At 37.2% G+C, this 23,660-nt stretch overlaps 1 protein-coding gene across 4 annotated transcripts in view; it reads left to right on the forward strand.

Moving 5' to 3' along the window:
* Positions 1-23,660, forward strand: part of Alcam (activated leukocyte cell adhesion molecule) — a 186,520-nt gene that overhangs the window by 143,913 nt on the left and 18,947 nt on the right. For all 4 annotated transcript variants that reach the window (XM_037209712.1, XM_037209713.1, XM_028867485.2 and 1 more), the window contains 8 exons: positions 4,693-4,757; positions 5,938-6,025; positions 6,478-6,660; positions 11,474-11,601; positions 13,695-13,827; positions 18,325-18,437; positions 21,115-21,250; positions 21,351-21,484. In XM_037209712.1, coding sequence (XP_037065607.1) covers positions 4,693-4,757; positions 5,938-6,025; positions 6,478-6,660; positions 11,474-11,601; positions 13,695-13,827; positions 18,325-18,437; positions 21,115-21,250; positions 21,351-21,484 — 980 coding nt within the window. The remainder of the gene's footprint in view (positions 1-4,692; positions 4,758-5,937; positions 6,026-6,477; positions 6,661-11,473; positions 11,602-13,694; positions 13,828-18,324; positions 18,438-21,114; positions 21,251-21,350; positions 21,485-23,660) is intronic.

Raw genomic sequence — 23,660 nt, forward strand, 5'->3', positions numbered from 1 at the left:
TGTGTATCACTGTACCCAAGTCACTTTGATTCTTAAAATACAAAAACAAAACAAAAACAAACAAACAAAAACGTTTCCAATCTAACGAGAAAAAAATACATTATTCCATGGATACACTAGCTTACGTGCTTGGTGACTGGGAAGGAATTTGATTGTCAACAGGGATTGAGAGCCTTGCCTCTGCATAAACCTGCCATAACATTTTCTCCTCTTGTTCATGGGCTGAGCTAGCCTTTGTGTGGTTTTACAGTAATGCTAAGATACCATGGGTGACAAAGAACACTTTTGTACCCAGCACTACATCTTCACCTGTACATTAGATGGCTGAGTGCCCAAACTGTAAATTTTAGTAAGGTATTGATTTCTACTTTTTTTCCCTGAAAAATCAATATTCATAGCATTCATTAACTATAGCCTGAGAGTTAGAGCTAGGAAGTGGGCTATCTATTTTAGTATATTTATTCCTGATCAGTCCTTATCTCTATTACAATATCCTTCTCCAAAAGAAAAAAAAAATCTCTTACAAAAGAAAAGCAGTGACTTGAAGAGCAAAGCTTCTGTCTCCAGAACGCTTGAACTTATGCAGCATTTTATATCTAGCTTAGCCTTTAATTATCTGTGGTAAACCTTCAAGGCTTTAATGAAAGCCTGTGATCTCTTTAGTTAAAAAGAAATCACTTCAGCTTCAGAATTATATTCCATTATATTCCATTGTTACAGATACTATTGTATGGCAACACACACACACACACACACACACACACACACACCTGCACATGAAGCAAAATACTGCATCGTCAGATGTGCCAGGGTTTACTATATGATTTATTTTTAAAATCTTAAAATTTCCTGTCCTATAATTTTTAATGTGCCACCATATTGTGTCCCTAGGTTGACATACTTCTAGCTACTTCAATTGAGAGAGCCTGGCCAGCAAGGAAGGAAACTATGAACTAAGATGTAATTCTATAATTGATACATGGTCACATACGCGGTTCTAGAGAGATTACTCAGCAATTTTCTGAAGCAAACTTTGGCTTAATTTTAAATTTGTCACCTTGACTAAATTAATGCTACAAGCAAATTTGTGGTGTTGTTTTTCTTTAAATTTTATACTTGGTTATGAATCCTTGAATCATATTAAGATATAATTCACATGAAGTGATTTTCTTTCTTTCTTTCTTTCTTTTTTTTTTTTTTTTTACAAAAACACTACTTGGGAATCGATATGCAATTTTGCTAAAATAGTATGTGTCCTTTTAGTGGTTCTCCAACTAATATCCATTGATTGCTACAAGCTAATATAAAAGAAAATTACATACAAAAATGTAGTTAATACAAAGAGCAAGAATCTAAGGAGAAAATAACTCAAGGGAATAGAATAAGTACTATTATTAAGTTATCATTAAATCACAAAATTCACTGGGATCTTCCAAAGAAAAGATGAATAAAAATTTAAGAAAGACCAGAAGTTAAGCACCCTTCCACCAGGTCCTTTTCTCTCTCTCTCTCTCTCTCTCTCTCTCTCTCTCTCTCTCTCTCTCTCTCTCTCTCTCTCTCTCTTTCTCTCTTAACTACAACTTACTTTCACTAAAACAATGATGAATTTTAGAAATAATTAATGCAAGCAAAGGATTTCACAAATTCGACATCCATGAGGCGTGTGTGCTTTTGTGCCTATTGATGACATGTTATCAGGTTTAATTAGAAATAGGAGGTAAATGTGTTGGGTAGTAAGTGGAGGCTCAAATATGAGCTCAGTCTTTTTCTGTAGTGCTCAGTGAACTGGAAAGCAGTAAATTTTGTCAAAATCACCCAGTAAGCTTTTATACAGCGCCTACATTTGTGTGATTTGCAAACCTCTCCATATTTTCCAAGCATATCACTATTGAAGGAGAAATTAAATACCAGTTGTCTTTTCCTTTCTGTTAATTTTGACCTTTTTAAAAATCAGATAAATTAATTAATGTGTTCTGTCGCTTGAGTTTTTAAGGGTTTTGTCACTTAAGGACTTCTTGGGAGCTTTGGTTTATTCAATTAAGGCCCAAGAATTTTCATTTGTTTAAATATTCTCCGTGCATTTGTCTCTCAAACATATTAAATGTTTGTCTTTGGCAGCATGGATTCCTAAGCAAAAGTCAATGTTTGATCAATAATTCAGTTTTGATTTGAAGTGAGTTCCATTAAAATGCTGAGAGCTTTAAGTTGTACTGACATACGAAAGTATTTAACCTCCACGCCATATGTTTCCCCCACATACTTGTGACTATTTCAAGGGGAAATTTTGTGAACGTTTTCTAACCTGTAGTCACTTTCTCAATTCTCAGGAACTTGGGCCTCACTTCTTGTTTGCATTAACCTTGATTGTCTGCCCTGTTCATTTGTATTGCTGTTTTCCTGCTTTCCTGAGTTTTGTTCCCAGCTGCTGTTATCATTGTAAAACTTTGATTAGTGGAATCATTATATAGCAAATAAGATCTATAAGCAAAGTGCATGGGGTCAACACACAAGTTCATTATATTCACTGTTTTAATATAAAACACACCTACAAAAGGAAAATTAATGATACCCTAAAGAATGTTATTTTTTTTTTTTATTCATTCTAGAGTCAACCATTTTGTAACTCCATTTGTGTTATGGTCTGGTGAGGTAATTCTTTCAACTGAACCTAAAATTGAGTAATACAATACAAAAATCAATTTGATGAGAATCAAAAATCTTTAAAAATAAACATCAACACTATGAAAGGAAATATGATTAGTTTCTTGTGTTTAAAATAAAAGTAATTCTACTCTGAATGATAATGAGTCAAGTTACATTCTCTATAAACTAATTAGTTGAGCTTGTTTGTTTGTTTATTTGTTTGTTTGTGACATGGTTTCTCTGTATAGTCCTGGAACTCGCTCTGTAGACCAGGCTGGCCTGGAATTCAGAGATCCCCCTGCATCTGCCTCTCAAAGTGCTAGCATTAAAAGCATGTGTCACAACAGCCTGGCTTAATTGAACTGTTTTTAAAGTATAAAATTTATCGTTAATAGAAAACTAAAAGAATATAAATCCTTTATTGAGACTATATAAAAATCTCAAAAAGAATACCCCCCCAAAAAAATCTTTAATAATCTAATTGATAACTGGACAAACAAAATAGACAGTTCTGAGAAGTACAATTTACCAATAAATATTAGATTAAAAGGTATTACATTCTTGGCCACCAAGGATTGAAAGCCAAAACTAGATTCCCTTCTATCCTAGTGAGAAAGGCTGTGACTAAGAAACAAAACAATAAATTCTCGTGAGTACAAGAAAAGAGAAATCTTATATAAAGCTAGTAGCAATGCCAATTAGTCCAGTCACTGTGGAAACAGAATGATAATTCCTCAAAGAATAGAAAACAGAACCACTATAGGATACAACTGTACCATCTTTAGGTATGTACTCAATGGAATCCATGATAAAACACAACAGAGATACCTGCACAGCCATTTTTATTATAGCACTACCCCAACAGTTAAATTGTAGATTCAGCTCATACGTCCATCCACACATGAGCAGATATAGAAGATAAAGTCTAAGTCTAGATGTGATTACTTATCCATTAAAAAAAAAAAAAAATTATGATTGCAGAAAATGGGGAAAAGATCATCATGTTAAGCAAAATAATAAAGGCTCAGAAAGGTGAATGTCATGTTTTCTCATATATATGGAAACTACACTTAAAAATTTAAGATTTGAAGGTATAGAGGGTACTATTAAAACAAGAAAAATGACAGTGGGGCCAGTGCAGAAGATGACAATGGGGATGAATAAGATAAAATTTCATAGTATGGTTATATGAAAATGTCACAATGAAAGTTTCTATTATATTGAACAATGAATATGTATTAAGAAGAGCAAAATAACTTAAAGAAATCATTGCTGAAATTTTAATCAATTTTCTCTGAAGCTACTTTTAGAATTTGTTTAAAGAACTTTCTAGAAACTCTCTGTCCTCTCTTTCAAGTCTCAAATTGGAATTTTTTAAAAATATTTTCATAATTTCATAAGGTGAGATAAGAGATAAACATTGATTTATTTAGGAAATTGGGGTATGTACACCACTACATAGATTTCTCATTATTTTACAGCTGTATTTCTTAGACTTCCTTGTGCCTAAGAATCCCTAAGGAGCTTGTTAAAAAGTATAGACCAATGGAATTTTCCCTGGAGATTCTGGAAGCTTCTTAAGCCTCAGAAATGTGTGTTTCAAATTAAAACCTTTGTGATTTGGATTCATATGCAATAACATCCTCAAGTAATGAATTAGAGGTCTTATACTTAGTAAGTAGAAAGTACCATGGTAATCAACTAGAAATATCCTAATGTTCTAATATCCTAATTAGAACTAATGTTCTAATATTAATGTCTATATTTACCATCAAATCCATATTGACCTCACAAAACATCTAGAGAGTATTGAAGATATTTTATTCAAAGGAGTTATAAGTACTTAAAACAATACTTCAAGTCATAAAACAAGTACTTGATAGGTTATACCTACTGCATTCCATAAATCTGGATTATTGTAAATAATCCATTCTTTAATCTATTGTTTATCCTTTTGCTTTGGGTATACAGATTCTCTTTTTTTTTCATAAATCATTTGTGTCCTTTATCTCTTCCAGTATACTTAAACCTTTTTCTACTTATATTTAGAGCAACCCTCTCAACCTGAAATTGTAAACAAAGCACCATATCTCGAAACAGAGCAGCTAAAAAAGGTGAGAACTTGTTTATATTAATGGCTTTAGCCAATTTAGGTGCCCCTAGATGCCCAGACAAACAGGATGCACTTGTTTTTATGAAGTTTACAGTGCTTCAGGTCAAATCAGAGAGCACAAGAAGTCACAGTAACAGTGTGAGCACTGTCGGTTTGATCAAGACAATGGGCATGTGAAGGAGACATGGTCATTTATCCAGAAGAGTCTTTCTGATGTGGATGGACCAAATACTTGATAGAATCAGTGAAGAGAAAGTGGATTTCCTCCAGGCCAACCTTGAGAAAAGCTTTCCAACTAAATAAAATCATGGGGTGTGAAGAGTGTGGTCTGTCTGGTAAACATCAATTTTTGGTGTTTCAGAAATTTGGGGTGCTAAAGTTCAAGGCAAGAAAGCCTAGGAGATAGATCTGGAGAGGTAAAAAGTTCCCAGATTAATCAAGACTTATGTAATATTTAGACTTTATTCTATTAAAGTAAGTTACTGTAGGTTTGAAGTACATGGTGAGAGAAGACAGATACAATCACATTATCACAGGTGTGAAAGAAAGTGGAATTGATAGTCAGGCACAGATGGAGTTCCACACATAAGCACATCAATTAGGTAATAATCTCATCATTAACCAAAATACTTCAATATTCCCTATGTTTGTGGGGGTGGGTAAGATCAAGTTTTTTTAACCCTATTTAATTTTACTACCCAGTATTTGATAAATGTTGAATAATTTACTTAAAATGCACTTGAAGACTGAACTGAGGATTATAGAATATGGCAAGTATTTATCCTGTGAAATGAAAATGGAATTGGAGAGTTGCCACATTTTAACACTAAATGTTTCTTGCACTTAGAGATCTATGAACCACAGAAATAATCAATATTAATATAGTTATAATGTCATTTAGTTAATATTAAAAATGAATAGCATCAAAATGAAATTGGTAATGCCTTTAAATGGATGTGATTTTATGTATAGTCAAAAGCTTTATTTTACATTTCAAAATGGGTAAGACTGTAATTTTTAATACGAAGCCTTATTTTTATACAAGATTCAAAGGGTGTTTCTTAACCAAAGGTGAAAACTAAATTGTTTAAGACACTTCATTTCTTGAAGATTCTGAGGCTTCCATGAAATAAGGATTTAAAACCATTTGGAATGAAGAAATTTTCTTTTGCATTTTTCAGTTAGGTGACTGCATTTCAAGAGACAGTTACCCAGATGGCAACATCACATGGTACAGGAATGGGAAAGTTCTGCAACCCCTTATAGGAGGTGAGTCTGTGTCAGGCAATGGGTTCCCATGGCCTTTCGTATATTGTATAGACTAGTCATTCTATGAGCTGTCCAGAATTGATCATGCTGTCCCTTCTCTATATACAACTCTACACTTGAGTTACACTAAGTGCCCCTTAACTCATTGGGTGATTTCTTTAGACACCATTTTATCCATTGTGTGGAAGAATCAGAAGCAGAAAACAGTATTTCTATATATGGCATGTTCTAGAAGTTAATTAAATTGAGTGGGAGATAGGATTTGAGATTCTATTTTTGCCTATGCTTCTGAATCACAGTTTTGAAATGACATCTTACCTTATTTAGTATCAATTTTCTCTCTTACTAAATACAATTAGAAGGACAAATTCACCTCTCAAATATGTTGGAATATATAATTATGGATTGTGGCTTTCCAGTGAAACATCATTGGTGTTCTTTACTTTCTTTAGAGGTGGTCATACTTTTTAAAAAGGAAATTGATCCAGTTACTCAGTTGTATACTATGACTTCATCCTTGGAGTATAAGACAACCAAGGCTGACATACAAATGCCATTCACCTGTTCTGTGACATATTATGGACCCTCAGGCCAGAAGACAATTCATTCGGAGCAAGTAGTCTTCGATATTTACTGTAAGTAACTGAATATATAATTGTGTAATTGAAATATATTGGAAACAATATTCAAATTTCAATCTTTGAAATCCCGATTCATTCCTCTTAATATTCTGCTGTCAATCCTCACCCCCAAACTTTGATACACAAGTAATCTCCGCTTCCTTGGAAAACCTATAGAAAAAAAGCTTACCACTAAACAATATACTCTGCTTCTTCACATATTATTTATATGTATTCTGTACTCTATTAGGTGTTACGTTCTTTAAAGATTTGATCTCTAACTTGATCAATTCTCTCTATTACCCTCCAGTCATAGCATACTGCCATGTTTTTTTATAGGAATTCCTAATGCCTTCTGACCATTTCCTTAAAAAATGATGGACAAATACTACCTTATGACTGGCTAGCTTCCTAAATTTAAAATTGGGAAAGTGAGTATTAAGACTTGGGAAATTGGCTTCAGGAGGAACTTGTATGTATGTGAGTACCAGGTATACTGGTGGATGAATCCTTGGATGCATAAGGATGACACAATATTATATATATATATATATATATATATATATATATATATATATATATATATGGAATATTTGGCAATGAGAAGACAACATAGGCACTATAGAACCTCTTGATGATGACACAAAGCAGTTCACTCAAAGAGGTTGTTTTTCCACCTGAGAATCAAGACACTTATATCAAAAGGAAATTGTCAGTGTGAGGTTGCGAGTGAAAACTGTCAGAGGAACAGAATGGTAAGTCTTGAAAAGTCATATGTCTCAGGACAGTGATTCTGGAACTGTTGAACACATTATTTGAATATGACGGAGTTGCTAGAACACAGATTACTGAACATCACTCAAGTAACAATATCTAATGTTGGGGGAGGGATGGAGTGGAAGAGCGATGAAAGAGATATCTTGATAGAGGGAGACTTTGTGGGGTTAAGGAGAAACCTGGTGCTAGGGAAATTCCCAGGAATCCACAAGGATGACCCCAGCTAAGACTGCTACCGATAGTAGAGAAGATGTCTAAACTGGCCTTGCCCTGTAATCAGATTGGTGACTATCTTAACTGTCATCATAGAACCTTCATCCAGCAACTGATGGAAGCAGATGCAGAGATTCACAGCCAAGTACCAGGCCAAGCTCCTGGAGTCTAGTTGAAGAGGGATTATTTGAGCAATGGGGTCAAGATCATGATGGGGAAACCCACAGAGACAGCTGATCTGAGTTAGTGGTAGTTTAAAGACCCTAGACCGACAGCTGGGGAGCCTGCATGGGACCAAACTAGGCTCAGTCTGTTTGTGAGACGCCTAGCAATGGGACCAGGATCTATCCCTGATGCATGAACTGGCTTTTTGGAACCCATTCCCTATGGTGGGATGCCTTGATCAGCCTTGATGCAGGGAGGAGGGGCTTGGTTCTGCCTCAATTTGACATGTCAGGCTTTTTTGACTCCCCATGGGAGGCCATACCCATTCTACAGAGTAGATGGGTGGTGGGGTGAAGGGAAGAGGAGGAGTAGGAGGAGGGGAGGGAGGGAGAACTGTGGTTGGTATGTAAAATGAACAAAAAAAAAAAAGATCCAGTGGATAAAGAGGTGTTTCACAGGGAATTTATTACAAAAATGATATATTAATATTATTACTGATCATCTATGGAACATATGTAGAAAACCACTGCTGAAGCGAGACCAGAGACAGAGCAAAATGATAGAAGAGGACATTCAAAAATGAGAACTGGATGAAAGAATTCAACAAGCGAGAGCCTGAGAAAGATGTATTAGTCCTCCCCTCTTTAGTTTTTATGTTGACCTGATTTCTGCCTGTGGTGCTCACTTTACGCAACCATTCCCAGTTCCCTGTACTTCCTGCAGTGATCACCAAAATGGTATTCCTGACTCCTTACCTTTCTCTCCTCACCCTAAACACACTGCTCATCAGGCTGCCATCAGAAGTCTCTTTCTAAAACTTAAATCTGCAGTGTTCCTACTGTGCCTGAACTTCTTCACTGACACCTCAGATACTCAGATTCATCGTCTTCATGTTCTCAGCTGCTGTATTCTGGAACCTGCTTCAGTCACAGTCATGCACTATGTGTCAACCTTCATCATCACACTTTACACACTGCGCTCTTTTCTACTGTCCACATTCCTCTGGGAGGATACAATTCCGATGCCTGCCCATGTGTTCTCTTTGCTTGCCTTTATCCTGTAGCAAGCCCCTGCTTATTCTTTAAAACAATAGGTCTGGAGGGGAATCCTCTTGGAAGCTACCCAGGCTCGCACATCTCTCTCTAGGTTTTACCTTTGGTGCCATGCTTAATTTAATAGTCTGAATGGCTAAATTTGTTTTTCTCATAAATAGAGAGAATTCACTGAAGTGAAAAGCACAGTATTTTCAACTTTATGATTCTTGCACATTACTTAAATAATATTCATACTAAACTAATAAATCTTTGAGTGGGTGGAAAGATAAGTGAACAAATAGATATGTGTAGGAAAATGAATAGACTAATTTGGTAGAAGTTCATGTAAAGTGGTGAAATATAACAATCTCACTTAATGTAAATTCTAGATAACCATGTATAGTAAATTATGGAATACTCATTTCAAATGTTTATGTGTAGGAAATGTATGAAGGATTTTGAATATCCTTACAATAGTCAAAAGATTATCTTAGAAAACAGTTATAAAAGATGTGAAATGGAAAGGAAGGCTCAAGGTGAGGGAGCAAATGAGATGTGATAGTATTCTGTCTGGTGTAGGTTAATTAGGGCATAGACTAGGAAAGTATTAATTGAATAGAAGGGGAGAATCAAATGTAAGATATAGCAAAGCATTCATCACTGAGACTTGGTACTAGAGTGGATTGGAGGAGGCAGAGCAGAAAGTCAGAATAATGGGAAGAATGATGACTTATTAATAAGCAGATTGAAATCCAGAGTCTGAGGCAGAAAGACAACAAGTGGTCATCAATTTGTTAGGCGTGTGAGTGGCCCAGAAAGCTACTGTAAAAATGCAAATATGTTACAACAATCCCCTGATCACACTTTAGTCCTTCACCTCTCTAGTACAGAATAGATTGAAAAGGATTTCAGAGAAGGGATATTGAAATAGAAGAAGAGGTCAGACAGGTCATGGTCCTGGCTGTCCTAGCATCAGGTTTGATCATAGATGTGCCATTGTTTCTTTCTGAGAAAGGGCCACGTCAAAGTGTGAACCTGACACACATTACCAAAAGAGTCATGATGAATCCCACTATTTCATTCAACTGAGGTATTCTAACAAATAATGGAAAGAAAAAAGGAAAGAGAAGGGAGGGGCATGGGACGAAAACCCAGAAATGGTGGCTGTCAGTAGGATGTCAAAAGCGAGCTTTATTCTCTTCTTCCACTCTACTGAGAACTGCTGGTTAGAGAACTACATGTAACAAATCCAGAAATAAACACATGCAACAAACTGAAAGCAAAGTGTGAATCTCACTGTTTAATCTCAGGATTTGGTGATACCCAGATATTCACCTGTAGATCAGTGTCAAAGAGGCAATCTAAAACAAACTTTCTAAATTTTCCTGTGCATTTAATTTAAATGACTGCAAGAAATGTGGAGTGGAGGGCTTCTCAAACTGCAACTTTTTACTTTCACTTTATTAACTAATAATAAAATAGGTATTTGCAGCTAGAGTATTCTGTTCATAAATTTTAAAAGTCAGATAACTCAATCATTATTCATTTTGTCTATCTTCCTCAAAATTCATCCTTCATGGCATTATTCAGCTATGTAAAGCATGGATGCTAGAAAAAAAATTGTTTGTAAAGCCAACATCACTTCCTTTTACTTCCCATTTACTAGACAATGTTCCATTGTGTGCAGCATTTAATTCACTTGACATTCGACTGTTGAGTAGTCCTATGTATTAAAAAAATACTCAATACCTCTATTTTTATCTGCAAAAATGAACCAATGTGTAATGAAGTTATATCAGGTCTTGTTTTTTTGTTTTTTGGTTTTTTTTTTTGGTTTTTCGAGGCAGGGTTTCTCTGTGTAGCTTTGTGCCTTTCCTGGAACTCACTTGGTAGCCCAGGCTGGCCTCGAACTCACAGAGATCCGCCTGCCTCTGCCTCCCGAGTGCTGGGATTAAAGGTGTGCACCACCACCGCCCAGCTCCAGGTCTTGTTTTAAAGAACAGAATAAAATGGCAACAACACTTATGGTCCTGATGACTATATAACAATCTCAATCTCTGTCCTTCACTATCTCTGTCTGTCTTATCTCTCCATGTGTCTGTCTGTGTGTTCATGGAATTAATTTTTTTGAAGTAGATCTATCTGCCTGTGTGCCAAAAACACTGCTGGTGTTGTTTAGCTCATATATCTTCATTTGACTTTCATTATTGTATAGTAAGGGTGTGATGGCATCCAGCAGCTTTAGTGACTTTGCTGCCCAAGTGAGTCTTTCTATAAGCGTCATATAACACCATTCAATTTCCTCATAATGAAGTCACACGGTGAGATTGTTCTACTGGTCTTTTACACATAAAATAATTACAGTCATTGCCACCTCAGTTAAAGACATTTTGCTAAGAAGAAATTGATTTTTTTTTTTTTTTATGTAACACGGTTCTTTGTAGTTTGCTCTAACTAAGATTAGTACTTGGTATAGCAAGTGGCTATTAACTTCAATCCCTCTATAAAAAGATACATTTAAGTAATTACCATTACTAGCTCCTTGAGAAAATTGTGTATAATTTAGTCATTTACATTGTATGCACAGAGTAATTTGGTACTTGACAAAAATGGTTAACTTCTGCTTGTGACTCCTGCAGATCCTACCGAGCAGGTGACAATACAAGTGCTGCCGCCGAAGAATGCCATCAAAGAAGGAGACAACATCACTCTCCAGTGCTTGGGGAATGGCAACCCGCCTCCTGAGGAGTTCATGTTTTACTTACCAGTAAGTGTGTAAGCATTAGTTGAACTTGACGACTATCATTTTGTCCTGTTGTCGGGCTTCTAACTGACGCGAACAATTGCATGAACTTGGGTAGCTTAAGAGAGAAAAACGGGTGATTCTTGAGAATCCAAACAAAACAAAAAAAAACCCACCACCGGTAGAACGTCCATTGAAAGCTTCTGTGGCTCCATCCCCTGCTCTTCCTGCTTTTCCTCCGTGTTTCGAGAGTTCAGCGATAAAGAGGAAAAAGGGGCAACCACAGGAAACCGTAACTGCAAAAAACTCAGGGTATCATCATCCAAATAAGACCCAAAATCTGCTCTTCAGAAGTAGATCACTGGGAAATCAAAAGGCATGATTGCAAATGTTCTAATGTGGATGAGGATCCACCCACAGGCTGCTCTGAACACGCTTGGATCTTTTGAAGCAAAGAGAGTTCTATCGTGTAGTTCAGCTAACTTGGTAGAATAACCGTGTGGGCTCCTTGTCACAGTACTTGTCATAACTGAAAGGAGCGGTCTGCACAGGGGACACTGTGGGAAATTTCCTCAAGTATTTGCATTCTTAGTGATGTGGAGCCTGGCTGGAAGAGCGGTGCGTTCACCACCATCGTTTTTGGTTTTTCGAGACAGGGTTTCTCTGTGCAGCTTTGCGCCTTTCCTGGAACTCACTTGTAGCCCAGGCTGGCCTCGAACTCACAGAGATCCGCCTGGCTCTGCCTCCCAAGTGCTGGGATTAAAGGCGTGTGCCACCACCGCCCGGCTGCTAGGTGCTGCTAAATAGTGCATTGACTACAACCATGAGATTATAATGAATTTTATACTGGGAGTATTTCACAACATCACCCACTGCGTTACTGAGAACACCTGTACAGGAAACTTCTTACAAACGTAAATGTTAGCAGACAGCATTGTTTCCCCTATTAAATTGATGTATTAATATTTTCTCATTTACAAATAAAAGTTCTGAAACTGGGTTTCCGCTTTGGCTATGGCTGAGCCAAACTCGCGTTCTGTCTTTACAAATAACGTCTGCTGGCTGTCTTGGCTGCTGTTAATGGGTGCTCCTGCTGTCTCTCTGCTTGGCCTCCTCGGTTTGCTTTTCTTTCTTTCTTTCTTTCTTTCTTTCTTTCTTTCTTTCTTTCTTTCTTTCTTTCTTTCTTTCTTTCTTTCTTTCTTTCTTTCTTTCTTTCTTTCTTCCTTCCTTCCTTCCTTCCTTCCTCTCTCTCTCTCTCTCTCTCTCTCTCTCTCTCTCTCTCTTTCTTTCTTTCTTTCTCTTTCTTTTTTGCTTCCCTTTCTTTTATTCATGTTCCTCCTTGCTCTTTTAGTGCTCTTCATTCTTCTCCCCGCTTCCTTCATATCTGTCTGTCATTGTTATTTGGGTATATGACTGGCTTTCCCGTTGGCTTGTGTGCTTTCTCTCTGTCCCTCTCCTCTCCTTTTCTCTCCCCTCCTCTCTTCTCCCCGTTTCTCCTCTCAGATCTGCTCTTCTCCCTCCGTCTCTCTATTGCTCTCTCTGTCTCTGTCCTTATTTTTCTCTGTCTGTCTCTGTCTCTTTCTCCCCCCAGCCTCTCTCATACTTGGAATGAAACCAAGTGCCTGGAACGTGCCAGGCCAGCTACATCTCCATTCTCTGGTTCATTGGCTCACTATATAGCTTAGGCTGACCTTGAACTCACTATGTCACTCAGACTTTCCTCAAACTTGCAATCCTCTTGCTCCCAACTCCTGAATGCTTCAAGTATAGGTATGTATCCCAAGACCCAGTTAGAATTTCTCCAGTCTTTTTGTTGATGTAGATAAGGTATAGGGGAAAAATGAACATTAAAAAAAAAACAAACCGCTTTAATTCAAACTCAAGCTATGCTGTCAAAAAATAGATATCATCAATACAATATAAAATAGCCCTTCAAAATTTAGCACCAAACTATGAATTGTTCCTCAGATGTTTGTAATTGCAATCATTTTTGCCTAATCAAAAAGTATGCTCACTTTTTTCTCTTATCTGAGAAAATTGTGCCTTCCTCAAGAATTATAATCTTTCTTATTGTAGCTACCAAGTGTAACCATCTGACATTTTGCTTCCATCCAAAGGGACAGCCTGAGGGAATAAGAAGCTCAAACACTTATACACTGACAGATGTGCGGCGCAATGCCACAGGAGACTACAAATGCTCACTGATCGACAAAAAAAGCATGATCGCTTCAACAGCCATCACGGTTCATTGTAAGTCACCTCCTCAGGACCTGCTGCATCTCAAAGGCCTCTGATAATATTACCTAGCTAACTTTTCTAAGTGCAATTGTATCTTTCTTAAATAACTTGGTTTTAGTTAACTCCATAAAGAGCATCAGAAAAAGTTCAAATTCATGCAGGTTACCACTGCGATACTAAATCCTTGCAGGAGTCTAGGAACCACAAACTTGTCAATGGTAAAACCCTTTTGTCTAAATGCCTTCAGCTTGTTGTAACACTGAGTCATTTGGATATGATCCTTAAATAACTCATTATATATTTAAATATATGTATACAGAATGTATAAATAAATATAATATACATAATTTATTTTATGCAGTTCTGGAGATGGAACCCAGGGCTCTGTACATGCTAAGTAAGCATTCTGCCACCGAGCTACACCCTTAAGCTCTTTTAAGATATTCTTGATATTAACAAGATTTACATTTTACCAGGAAGAATGTAGATTATATATCTCCATTTTAAATTACAGGATAATATTAGCACCCACATCCAGGCAACATGAAGTTACTACAGATTTAACACTGGAAGATGAAGTAGAAGGGACTAAAAGCTAAAAGATAGTAAATTGATGGAAAGATAACCTCTTCAAAATCACCTTGAGTGACACCTTTTATTAAATTTTAATCTGCTTGGAGAACTCCGGAGACTCCAAAATTATATTTAGTCTCAAATAATATGATGGGGGAAAGATCCATTAAAAACAGCCATGTAGGGGGCTGGAGAGATGGCTTAGTGGTTAAGAGTAATTCTTGTTCTTGCAAATGATCCAGGTTCAATTCCCAGCACTCAATGGTCAGCTCACAACTATCTGAAACTCTAGTCCCAGAGGACCTAATGCCATCTTCTGACCTCAGAGGTCACCAGTCACACACATGTTGCACATACATACATGCAGGCAAAGCTCTCATCCACACAAAACAATAAAATAAAGAATTCTCCAAAAAAGAAGAAGACCAGCCATGAAACTTGAGCTCTTTATTTTATAAATCTTGAAAGCACATATTATTAATATATCAGATGCTTCTTAAAAATAATGATTGATTTATTTTTATTGACACTGCCACCTGGTAAGAGTAGAATTCATACACTCTTTTGAATAACTGTGGGTCTTGTTTGGGGATGTAGACTGAATGAACCTTTCACCCAACAGTGTGATCAGAAAGATTTCTCCTAGAAATGATCTGCTCTAATCCTACAGAGCATGAGGTGACTTTGTTTTGTTTTATTTTGTTTTGATTAAATGAGTTTAAGCAGGAGTGAAGAAAGGGGACTGAAGGTCATCAGAGAAAATGGCCTGGGATATCTAGTATAGGGTCCTCTGCAGCACAGGGACGTGGAGGAACTCAAAATATCTGCAAGCTTTAAGCGTGGGACCTAGGCTGTCCACCTTGACCACATTCCCTGCGAGCAAACACCAAGCATTTGTCAAAAAAGCATCACTAGAGAACAATATGGAGGACATGGAGCTCCTGTGCAGTCAGAATTTGGTTACCCAGAGGAAAGGAAGGAAACAAAGTCAAAACACGTTAAAGGAAACTGCCCTAAGCCCATGCTGCTGTGTCCTCTATTTACAATGCTTGAAAAACATATAGGTGAGGAACTAAAACTTGGAGGGAGACACAGGAGGACTCAATGGGGAATAATACCACCAAATGGCTGCTTTTGATGGTCTGAGGGCCTCTGTGGTAGTAGTGAAGTATTGAAACTGTTCACAGCCAGGCCCTTTCTTTGAGTCTTCTGTCCTTGTTGCTCATTGGTCTGAGGGTGTCATCATCAGGTGCTAGTTAGAAGGACAGTAGTGACCACTAAGTAGAACAAGAATGATGTTTATTTTCCTCCTCTGGGGTTCAGTCAGTCATGAGACCATTTATCTAACCTTGTTCTATGATGGAAATGGAAGAAATATAGCCAACAGATACAAGTACCTGTTAATAGTCATGTGACAGCCTTGTCAATCATATCTTGAGGCTAGTTACCAATATTCCAGTTACTTAGCTATGTGCCTATGTTTAAGATATGTTGGGTACACAGGATCTTAAGAGGAGAGAGCTATTCTGTGTATGCCATGTAGAACAGGCAGGGAGGACTGGACTACAGATCACAAGGAAGAAGACTTGGTGGCAGCCACATCATATCTCAATGATACTCTGTAACAGGAAGGAAAAAATATGGGGGAGGGTAATTGAATTGGGTGCAATTTATTATTCAAATGTATTCTGATTTTGACAGATTGACTGGAACATTGGTCTTAAGGCCTTAAGACCTTAAGGTCTTCTTTAGAGCTAAAGAATAATTATGCTCATCATCATCTTATTCTACATTATATGCAAACATGAAAATCACATTTTGCCCATTTATCTTTGGCTCCTTGTTTCACAAAAGTGGGGTTTGTTTCTTTTCATAAACAATTAAGCAAAGTGTTGGTGGAGAAACAGGATCCATCCATAGGGATGCAGAGCAGACCTCTTAACAAGACCATATTGCTACAGATCCTGAGTTACTGTTAAAACAGCTACAATTGCTCTGCCAAATGTGACAAAGATTTTTCATCAGACCCTTCAAAGTTGATTCTATCCTTTAAAATCTCGTGTCTTCTCAACTGACAAGCTCTTGACTCTACTAATAAAGGCTCTCAAATTTCCCTTCTTACTGTTTTCATACAAACACAAATCACCCAAACATTCAAATTTAACTGCTTTTATACAAGACAGCACAGATTAATAGTAATGTAAACTAGAAGCATGTGTATTCCATCATTCATTTAAAAACCGTGCCTAAGAGTCTTGATATACCAGGTCCTGTGGTTATGTCAGAGGAAATCAAGGCGTGGTCGTTACTCTCCTGTTTACTGCTTCACAGCAAAGACAACCCCTGAGAACCATTGATGGGGTGGGAAGATGCCTGAGTCAGTACACTGCCTACTGCATAATCATGAGAACTTGAGTTCCAATCACCAGCAATCAAGTAAAAAGCCATGCCTAGGTAGAAGTCTGCAACCGCAGAACTGGGGAGGAAAAGTAGGGTGGGCAGATGAAGGTCCGCCAGATCTCTGAAGCTCATTGTCTCCCCAATGTACAAAAATTGTTGAGTTTCAGATTAAAGACTATCTTAAAAAATAAAAATGGAGAAATATAGGAAGACAGCTGACATTGACATCTGCCCTGTATATGCACCTACACACAGTGCATAACACCACATGCACACGTACACACATACACACACACATACACACACACACACACACACACACACACACACACACACCAACAAGTATATTACCACATCCATGCATCATACACATTTCTTATAAAGAATGACACAGAAAATGATTGGCAGCCTAACAAAACCATGAAAGAGAGACAAATAGCACAACTTAATCTATAGTTAGATATACATTCTATGAGTTACGACCATCAGTAAATTATCATTCAACATTGAGCAGCCTAATGAGTTCTCTAAATTTTTTTATTTTGTCCATGTGGAAAGGTTTATGCTATGTCCCCACCTACCAAAGCACTTAGTTGTCAAGAGGCTACAACAATGTAGTGTCTTATACAAAGCCTTTCTGCTTTGAAACCCAGTTTGATTTTTCTTCTCTTTACTCCTGCAAGTCTCTGTGTATGCTATGGCTTAGTATTTCAACAAGTAGTTACTGATATCTGAATGTGTAATAGATTTGATACTAGGTTCCAACTTTATAGGTAGTGCCATGAATTGGAGTGCATAGTAACTCCACCTCCATCATCATGTATGGATCTCCCATTAGTGCCTAGAACATAGTAGTTGTATGACAATATTTGATCCATTGTGTTGAATTTTCTTCCTACAAATCACATTGTAAGTTTTATATTTAAAAAATCATTTTTCACCTGAAAGGCTCTACATCCTTAGACATGCTTATCCTGTGCATTTTTAAAATTATCTGTTGAAAGTGTACCTAATAATAGGTCTTATTCAAAATTTCAACTGCATGGATAATGGAATAGCATTTCAAAAATAATTCAACTATTTGTCAATTTTCACTGAAGAAACATCTGCACTATCTCATAGTTTTTCCACTTATCACCTGCTGTCTAAATATATGTGATTTTCCAATGCAATGCTTTATCAATGGCTTTTTATATTTACCTACTCATTTTTATTTCCTTCCTGAAGTGAGTTGATTTTTTTCTTAAGGTGATAGGTCTCAAAAAGAAATATTTGTAGGCACCCCCAACATCAATTATGTTAACTGAAAATCAATGCATAATCAGTTAGATTGACCATATGCTGTCCAAGTGGCCATCAGTGCTAGCTTGTAAGGCTAAGCTCAATCTTCTGTAGTCTAGCTGTTCTACTCATAGAAGTCGGTTCTGATATTCAAGTACAGTTAGAAAAAAATGTTTTGTTTTGTTTTTATTATTTTATGTTTCCTATCTTGCTTTCTTGTAGTTTTCATTTCAAGCAGATTTTTCTGTCTCACAGATTTGGATTTATCCTTAAACCCAAGTGGGGAAGTGACCAAGCAGATCGGTGATGCCCTACCTGTGTCATGTACAATATCTGCTAGTAAGAATGCAACTGTGGTGTGGATGAAAGTAAGTTCAGGTCTTTGCTGCTGTCCTGCTGCTTAGACGGAGTTCTTTGCACACCTTGTGTATTTTGTTTTACGTTCTAAAATGCATATTCATGCTTGGCTTGTATGCTCACATCCATGTGCTCTTCTACTCCTTCCCTCTCCAGTGTTTGTCAACCCACAGTAAAACTGTAGAGGCACTCAGCCTCACTGCGGCATCGTTAATGGATGGGCTGGAACTCAGCGTGATGCATTGTTTATGATTATATAATGAAGAGTGATCCACACATGCATGCGCACCACAAGCACATGCAATTATGTACTTTGAGGATAAACCTTTTAGAGTCCATTTTAACTGCCATTATTCTGACATCCTGCCTGTAGCATCTTTGTGAAAAATGCAGCTCGTTCATTATTTTTTCCCATCATGTATAATGAAATTCAAGCCGATAAAGCAGAAAAATTCACAAGTAGCTCAAGCTCAGGCTTTCTGAAGTATGAATGTTGTTCTGTGGCCACAGCATTTTTGCCTCCTCTTTGGTGCTGAGACAACTTTTCAGTCTCTAATAGCAGGCCCTTATGAATGATGAGCTCTTTGATGCTAAGTAGCTCTTTCACTTCTAGACCTTAGGAAGCAACTAGAACATTCTGTGATCTTGCATAGGGTCTCCTGTATGAGCTCATGTAGTCATATAACTCTAAAATAAAGACTGTGACTTGGGGCCCAGTCATTTCTACATTTATGGAATTGGAAAGGAGGGTATATAATTGGTGCTTTGAGTCAAGCTTGTCCTTAAAAAAAAAATCTATGAATATGGTACCACAGCTTACATCTTTGGCTTGTGTTTCCCAACACTCATAGTGCAGCATGGACAGGTGCAGCTAATCAGTGCAATTCTGAGAAAATAAATATTCACATTGTTTGAAACAGGGGTTGAAATTATCTTTATAACAATCATGCAGAAATTTTCTTACTAGGACTTCTTGACAAAATATTATTGTATAATGCTGTTTTCTAGTCTAAATGTTAGATTCTCTCCTCTCTCTCTCATCTATCTATCTATCTATCTATCTATCTATCTATCTATCTATCTATCTATCTATCTATATCTCCTACTCTCCCCTTTCCCTCTCATCTCTCTGAAACAGGGTCTCACTCACTAACCTCCAACAAGCTATATAGACCTGGCTGGCATCCAACTTCTGAGTACAGGATTAAAGGTGTGCACCTCCACATCCAGCATTCTCTCATTCTTAGAACTTTCTCTTAGGCACAATGTTGTTACTATTTGTTCTTCTCCCAGATGATTACAATGTCACTCTTCATCGTCCTTATTTGACATGTACTAGTTATATTACTTAATGCTCACAAAGCTAAATAACATATAAGCAAGTAGAATAGTCAATGATTGTACAAACACATATCGTGTGTTTTATTTGAGAAATAAGACAACTACACTAAACATGAAATGCAGTCACTATAGTTGGTTGAACCCTAATGTCAGTATTGCTAAGCAACATTCTTACATCAACATTAGTTGATGGGAGAATGGGCAGAAGGAAAACCCAGTATACAAAGATCTATAATTTTAGAATTTTGGCTTGTTAACTGCTTTTGAATTTCAATTCCCAAAAATGTGATTAACTTCTGATGTCAAGAAACATTTAAAAGATTAAATATTTTTTCTTTGTAGAAATTAGAATAATAAAGTTTTCTTACTGATTGAATTTTTTCATAGTTTTTGTCATTTTGTAGTGTAATCCCAGTGTTGATAGCCATTAAGATCAAATAAGTTTTGAACATTTATGCCTACCACTCGCTGTTCAGATTCCATGAATGGCTTATGGAACAGTCCTACAAATAAGTAGGGATTGACAATTGAGACTTTCATTCAGTATAACCCATTGTTCTATCCATATAGTTAAATCCTTCAAACAATGAGATACAGTAAGAATAAGACCCTATTTCCCAAATAAAAGAAACTCAGTCTCAGAAAATCATGAACTTGTTCCAAATTACCAATTCTAGAACAGGAGACTGTACTATAATTCTACTTTGCCTGACTCCTGGACTATGAAGGAAAAAAGATATCTACTTTTGAAAGCATCTTAAAGGTTTATTTTTTTAAGTGTGTGTGTGTGTGTGTGTGTGTGTGTGTGTGTGTGTGTATACATCAGACCCAAAATAATAACTTTGGACTTAATTATTATAGGACACATATGTCTTAAGTCACAATTGTGGGGCTAGAGACATAGTTCAATGAGTAAGAACTCACTCCCTCCACTCAACACATGAGGACCTTGTGTGAATCCCCAGCACCCACCAAATATTACTGTGTGTCTGAAACTCGAGCATTGGAGGTCAGAAACAGACTGAGTCCAAGAGCTCCTGAACCAGCCAGCCTAATCAAAACTCAACCTTCTGCTTCAGTTAAATACTCAATCTCAAGGCAATAAGACAGATGGTTAGAGGAGGAGAAGAGATGGCCTGCTTTGGTTTCCCTGCACTCATACACAGGAGTAGTCATCCATGCATCCAAGTACATGTACCACACACTTAAACTGCAGACACACACACACACACACACACACACACACACACACACACACACACACACATCATGCACAGTGATTAAAAATATAAAACAATGAAAACCAAAGTTGTGCCCTCTGAAGTAATGTGCTCTGCGTTTAACCAGGATAACATCAGGCTCCGATCAAGCCCATCGTTTTCTAGCCTCCATTATCAGGATGCCGGGAACTATGTCTGCGAAACTGCTCTTCAGGAGGTGGAAGGACTGAAGAAAAGGGAGTCACTGACACTCATTGTAGAAGGTATGAAGTGATGTAGCTGCAGTTCTTTTTCTTTAAGAACTTGACATCTGGTTTCTTTTGATATTTCAGCTGTAATGTTTCAATTGTAATACTATTTTAGGAAAACCTCAAATCAAAATGACAAAGAAAACGGACCCCAGCGGACTGTCAAAAACCATAATCTGCCATGTGGAAGGGTTTCCAAAACCAGCGATACAGTGGACCATTACTGGAAGTGGAAGCGTCATAAACCAAGCAAGTGTTTTTCTTCCTCTGAGCTGCCCCTGCTCCCAAGCTGAGTTTTATTTAGGTAACTGAAGTGTAGGCTGGTGTGGTTAGCACACGGAACATGCAACCTATGCTCAGAGAAAGTGCTTGCTGACATCTTAATTTTCTCAGAAGGAGAACATGCCTCAAAGAACACATTTAAATCCCAGGCCCATGGAAAATATCAAAACCACCGTGTTATGGTGTCTGCTTTTAAAAGAATTAAAATTGGATGTTTCTCCATGGTCATTAATTCCTGAGACATGGATAATTAAATCATTAAGGTATATACTTTTCTGCACCATAAACTTATATGTCACAGTATAAGTAGCCTCTGTTACTTTTCCTGTTTACACGTGTTTAAAGGATATAGCTTATTGAATCTGGACCCCAGGGTAGTGACCAACATAGTCACTGCTTGGAAACACATGGTCCAGTTTGCTTGTTACAGGGCTAGGACCAGAAGAAGGATGCCCAAGTGTAAAATCTAGGTTGTGCCCTCCTGGACAATAGAGGACATTAATCTAAACTTAATATCTGTTGTCTTGGTGGGATACTTCAGTAGTCACAAAGGTTTTCAATTTACAAATGCTGTGAGTATTTTCTTCTTCATACAAAGTCAGACACAGAAAGAGGGAGACAGAGAGACAAGACAGAGAGAACAGCCTATTGCTAAGTGTTCAGAACTTTAATCCCATTAATTAATCTCTTTGGGGTACTACTATAACGTTAGTTACATTTTCCCTATAGCTGTCCTCAAGTCTGCTTAGATCATTAGAACCAGTTAAAGAGCCACAGGACATGGGCTCTCCATTTAAGGTTTCAGCAGACACATATAAAGCAAAAAGATGCAAATTAATTTTAGGTTGAAAACTCCGCATTCCCCTGTGGAGAAGTGAGCCACTGGTTCAGCTCATATAATATCATTTGCTAAGCATGGTGGATCTGGGCTCTTGCCTGTGAGTCATAGAAATACATTTGCATATGTTCAAGCACAGAGAGCCCTCGGAGTGGTCACGCTTGAAGCCAATAACTCCTGACTGGATTAAATACATTTTGAGACGCCCAAGTAAAAAGACCATACTTAGGAAGGCAGAGAGGCAAGGAGACCGTCAAGCCTGAGAAGATGCATGCTTCTCTATTCAGAATAAAGACCTGAATTGCTGACACTGTGCAGAAGTACTTTTTAGAATCAAATGCTAAAAGAATAGAAACGTTTCCTTCCTACTTTACTTTTTTCTCTCTATATCTCTAGTCCAGTTAAGTGCCATTGAAAAAGAACCTGTAGGTATTGGTAATGCTGACATGGAAAGCAGAGAAAAGGGAAGAAAAGCACACATATATCTGATGAATAAATGAATATAACAATGAAAAAGGCCAGGCTAGAAATCAGAAAGTATATTTTGTAGAGATTGAAGTAGCAAGCACAAAGACTCAGGGAAAATAGCAGGCACACTTACCGCAATGATAGAAATAATAATGCCATTCTTCATTGTCATAGAGAAGGATTGAGTCTGGCCTCAGGGACAATATGTTAGTTTTCTTGTTCTGGGTCTGAGATGATCCATCCATAATATTTTATTTGTTCTCCCCTCCAAGGCATGACGAACCTACCAGTGTACAGCCATGAGGTAGCTCCCAGGGAGCAGAGGCTAACACACTCTTATCCTCAAGACAGTTACAGTCTAGTTAATAATAAAACCAAGAGAGAAGGACATGGGACAGAGTGCAAGTTAGTGACCAAGAAAAGGCTCCGAATGCAAACTAGCTTGAGTTGTGTTACATTTGTGTCTAATCCCAAGAGTGGCCCAATTACATTTTTTCTTTCTTTCTTTTTCTTTTTTTTTTTTTTTTTTTTTTTTGAATTTTTAAATCCTTTTTAAAAGATTTTTTTTGTAGGGTTAGGCAATAGGTAACTTTTTTCTTTTTTCCCTATTTTTATTGAAAATGTATCTTTTCATGCAATATATTCTGATTATAGTTCTGCACTTTCCCCTCCTCAACTCCTCCCAGATTCTCCCACCTCCACTTCCACTGAAATCTACACCCTTGCTTTCTCTCTCATATGAAAACAAACAGGCATTTAAAAAAATAACAATAGACTAATGACATAAGATAGAATAAAAACAAACAAGCTGGAATTGGACAAAACAAATGACAGAAA

The sequence above is a fragment of the Peromyscus leucopus genome, chromosome 12 (assembly GCF_004664715.2).
Source record: "Peromyscus leucopus breed LL Stock chromosome 12, UCI_PerLeu_2.1, whole genome shotgun sequence".
Lineage (NCBI taxonomy): Eukaryota > Metazoa > Chordata > Mammalia > Rodentia > Cricetidae > Peromyscus > Peromyscus leucopus.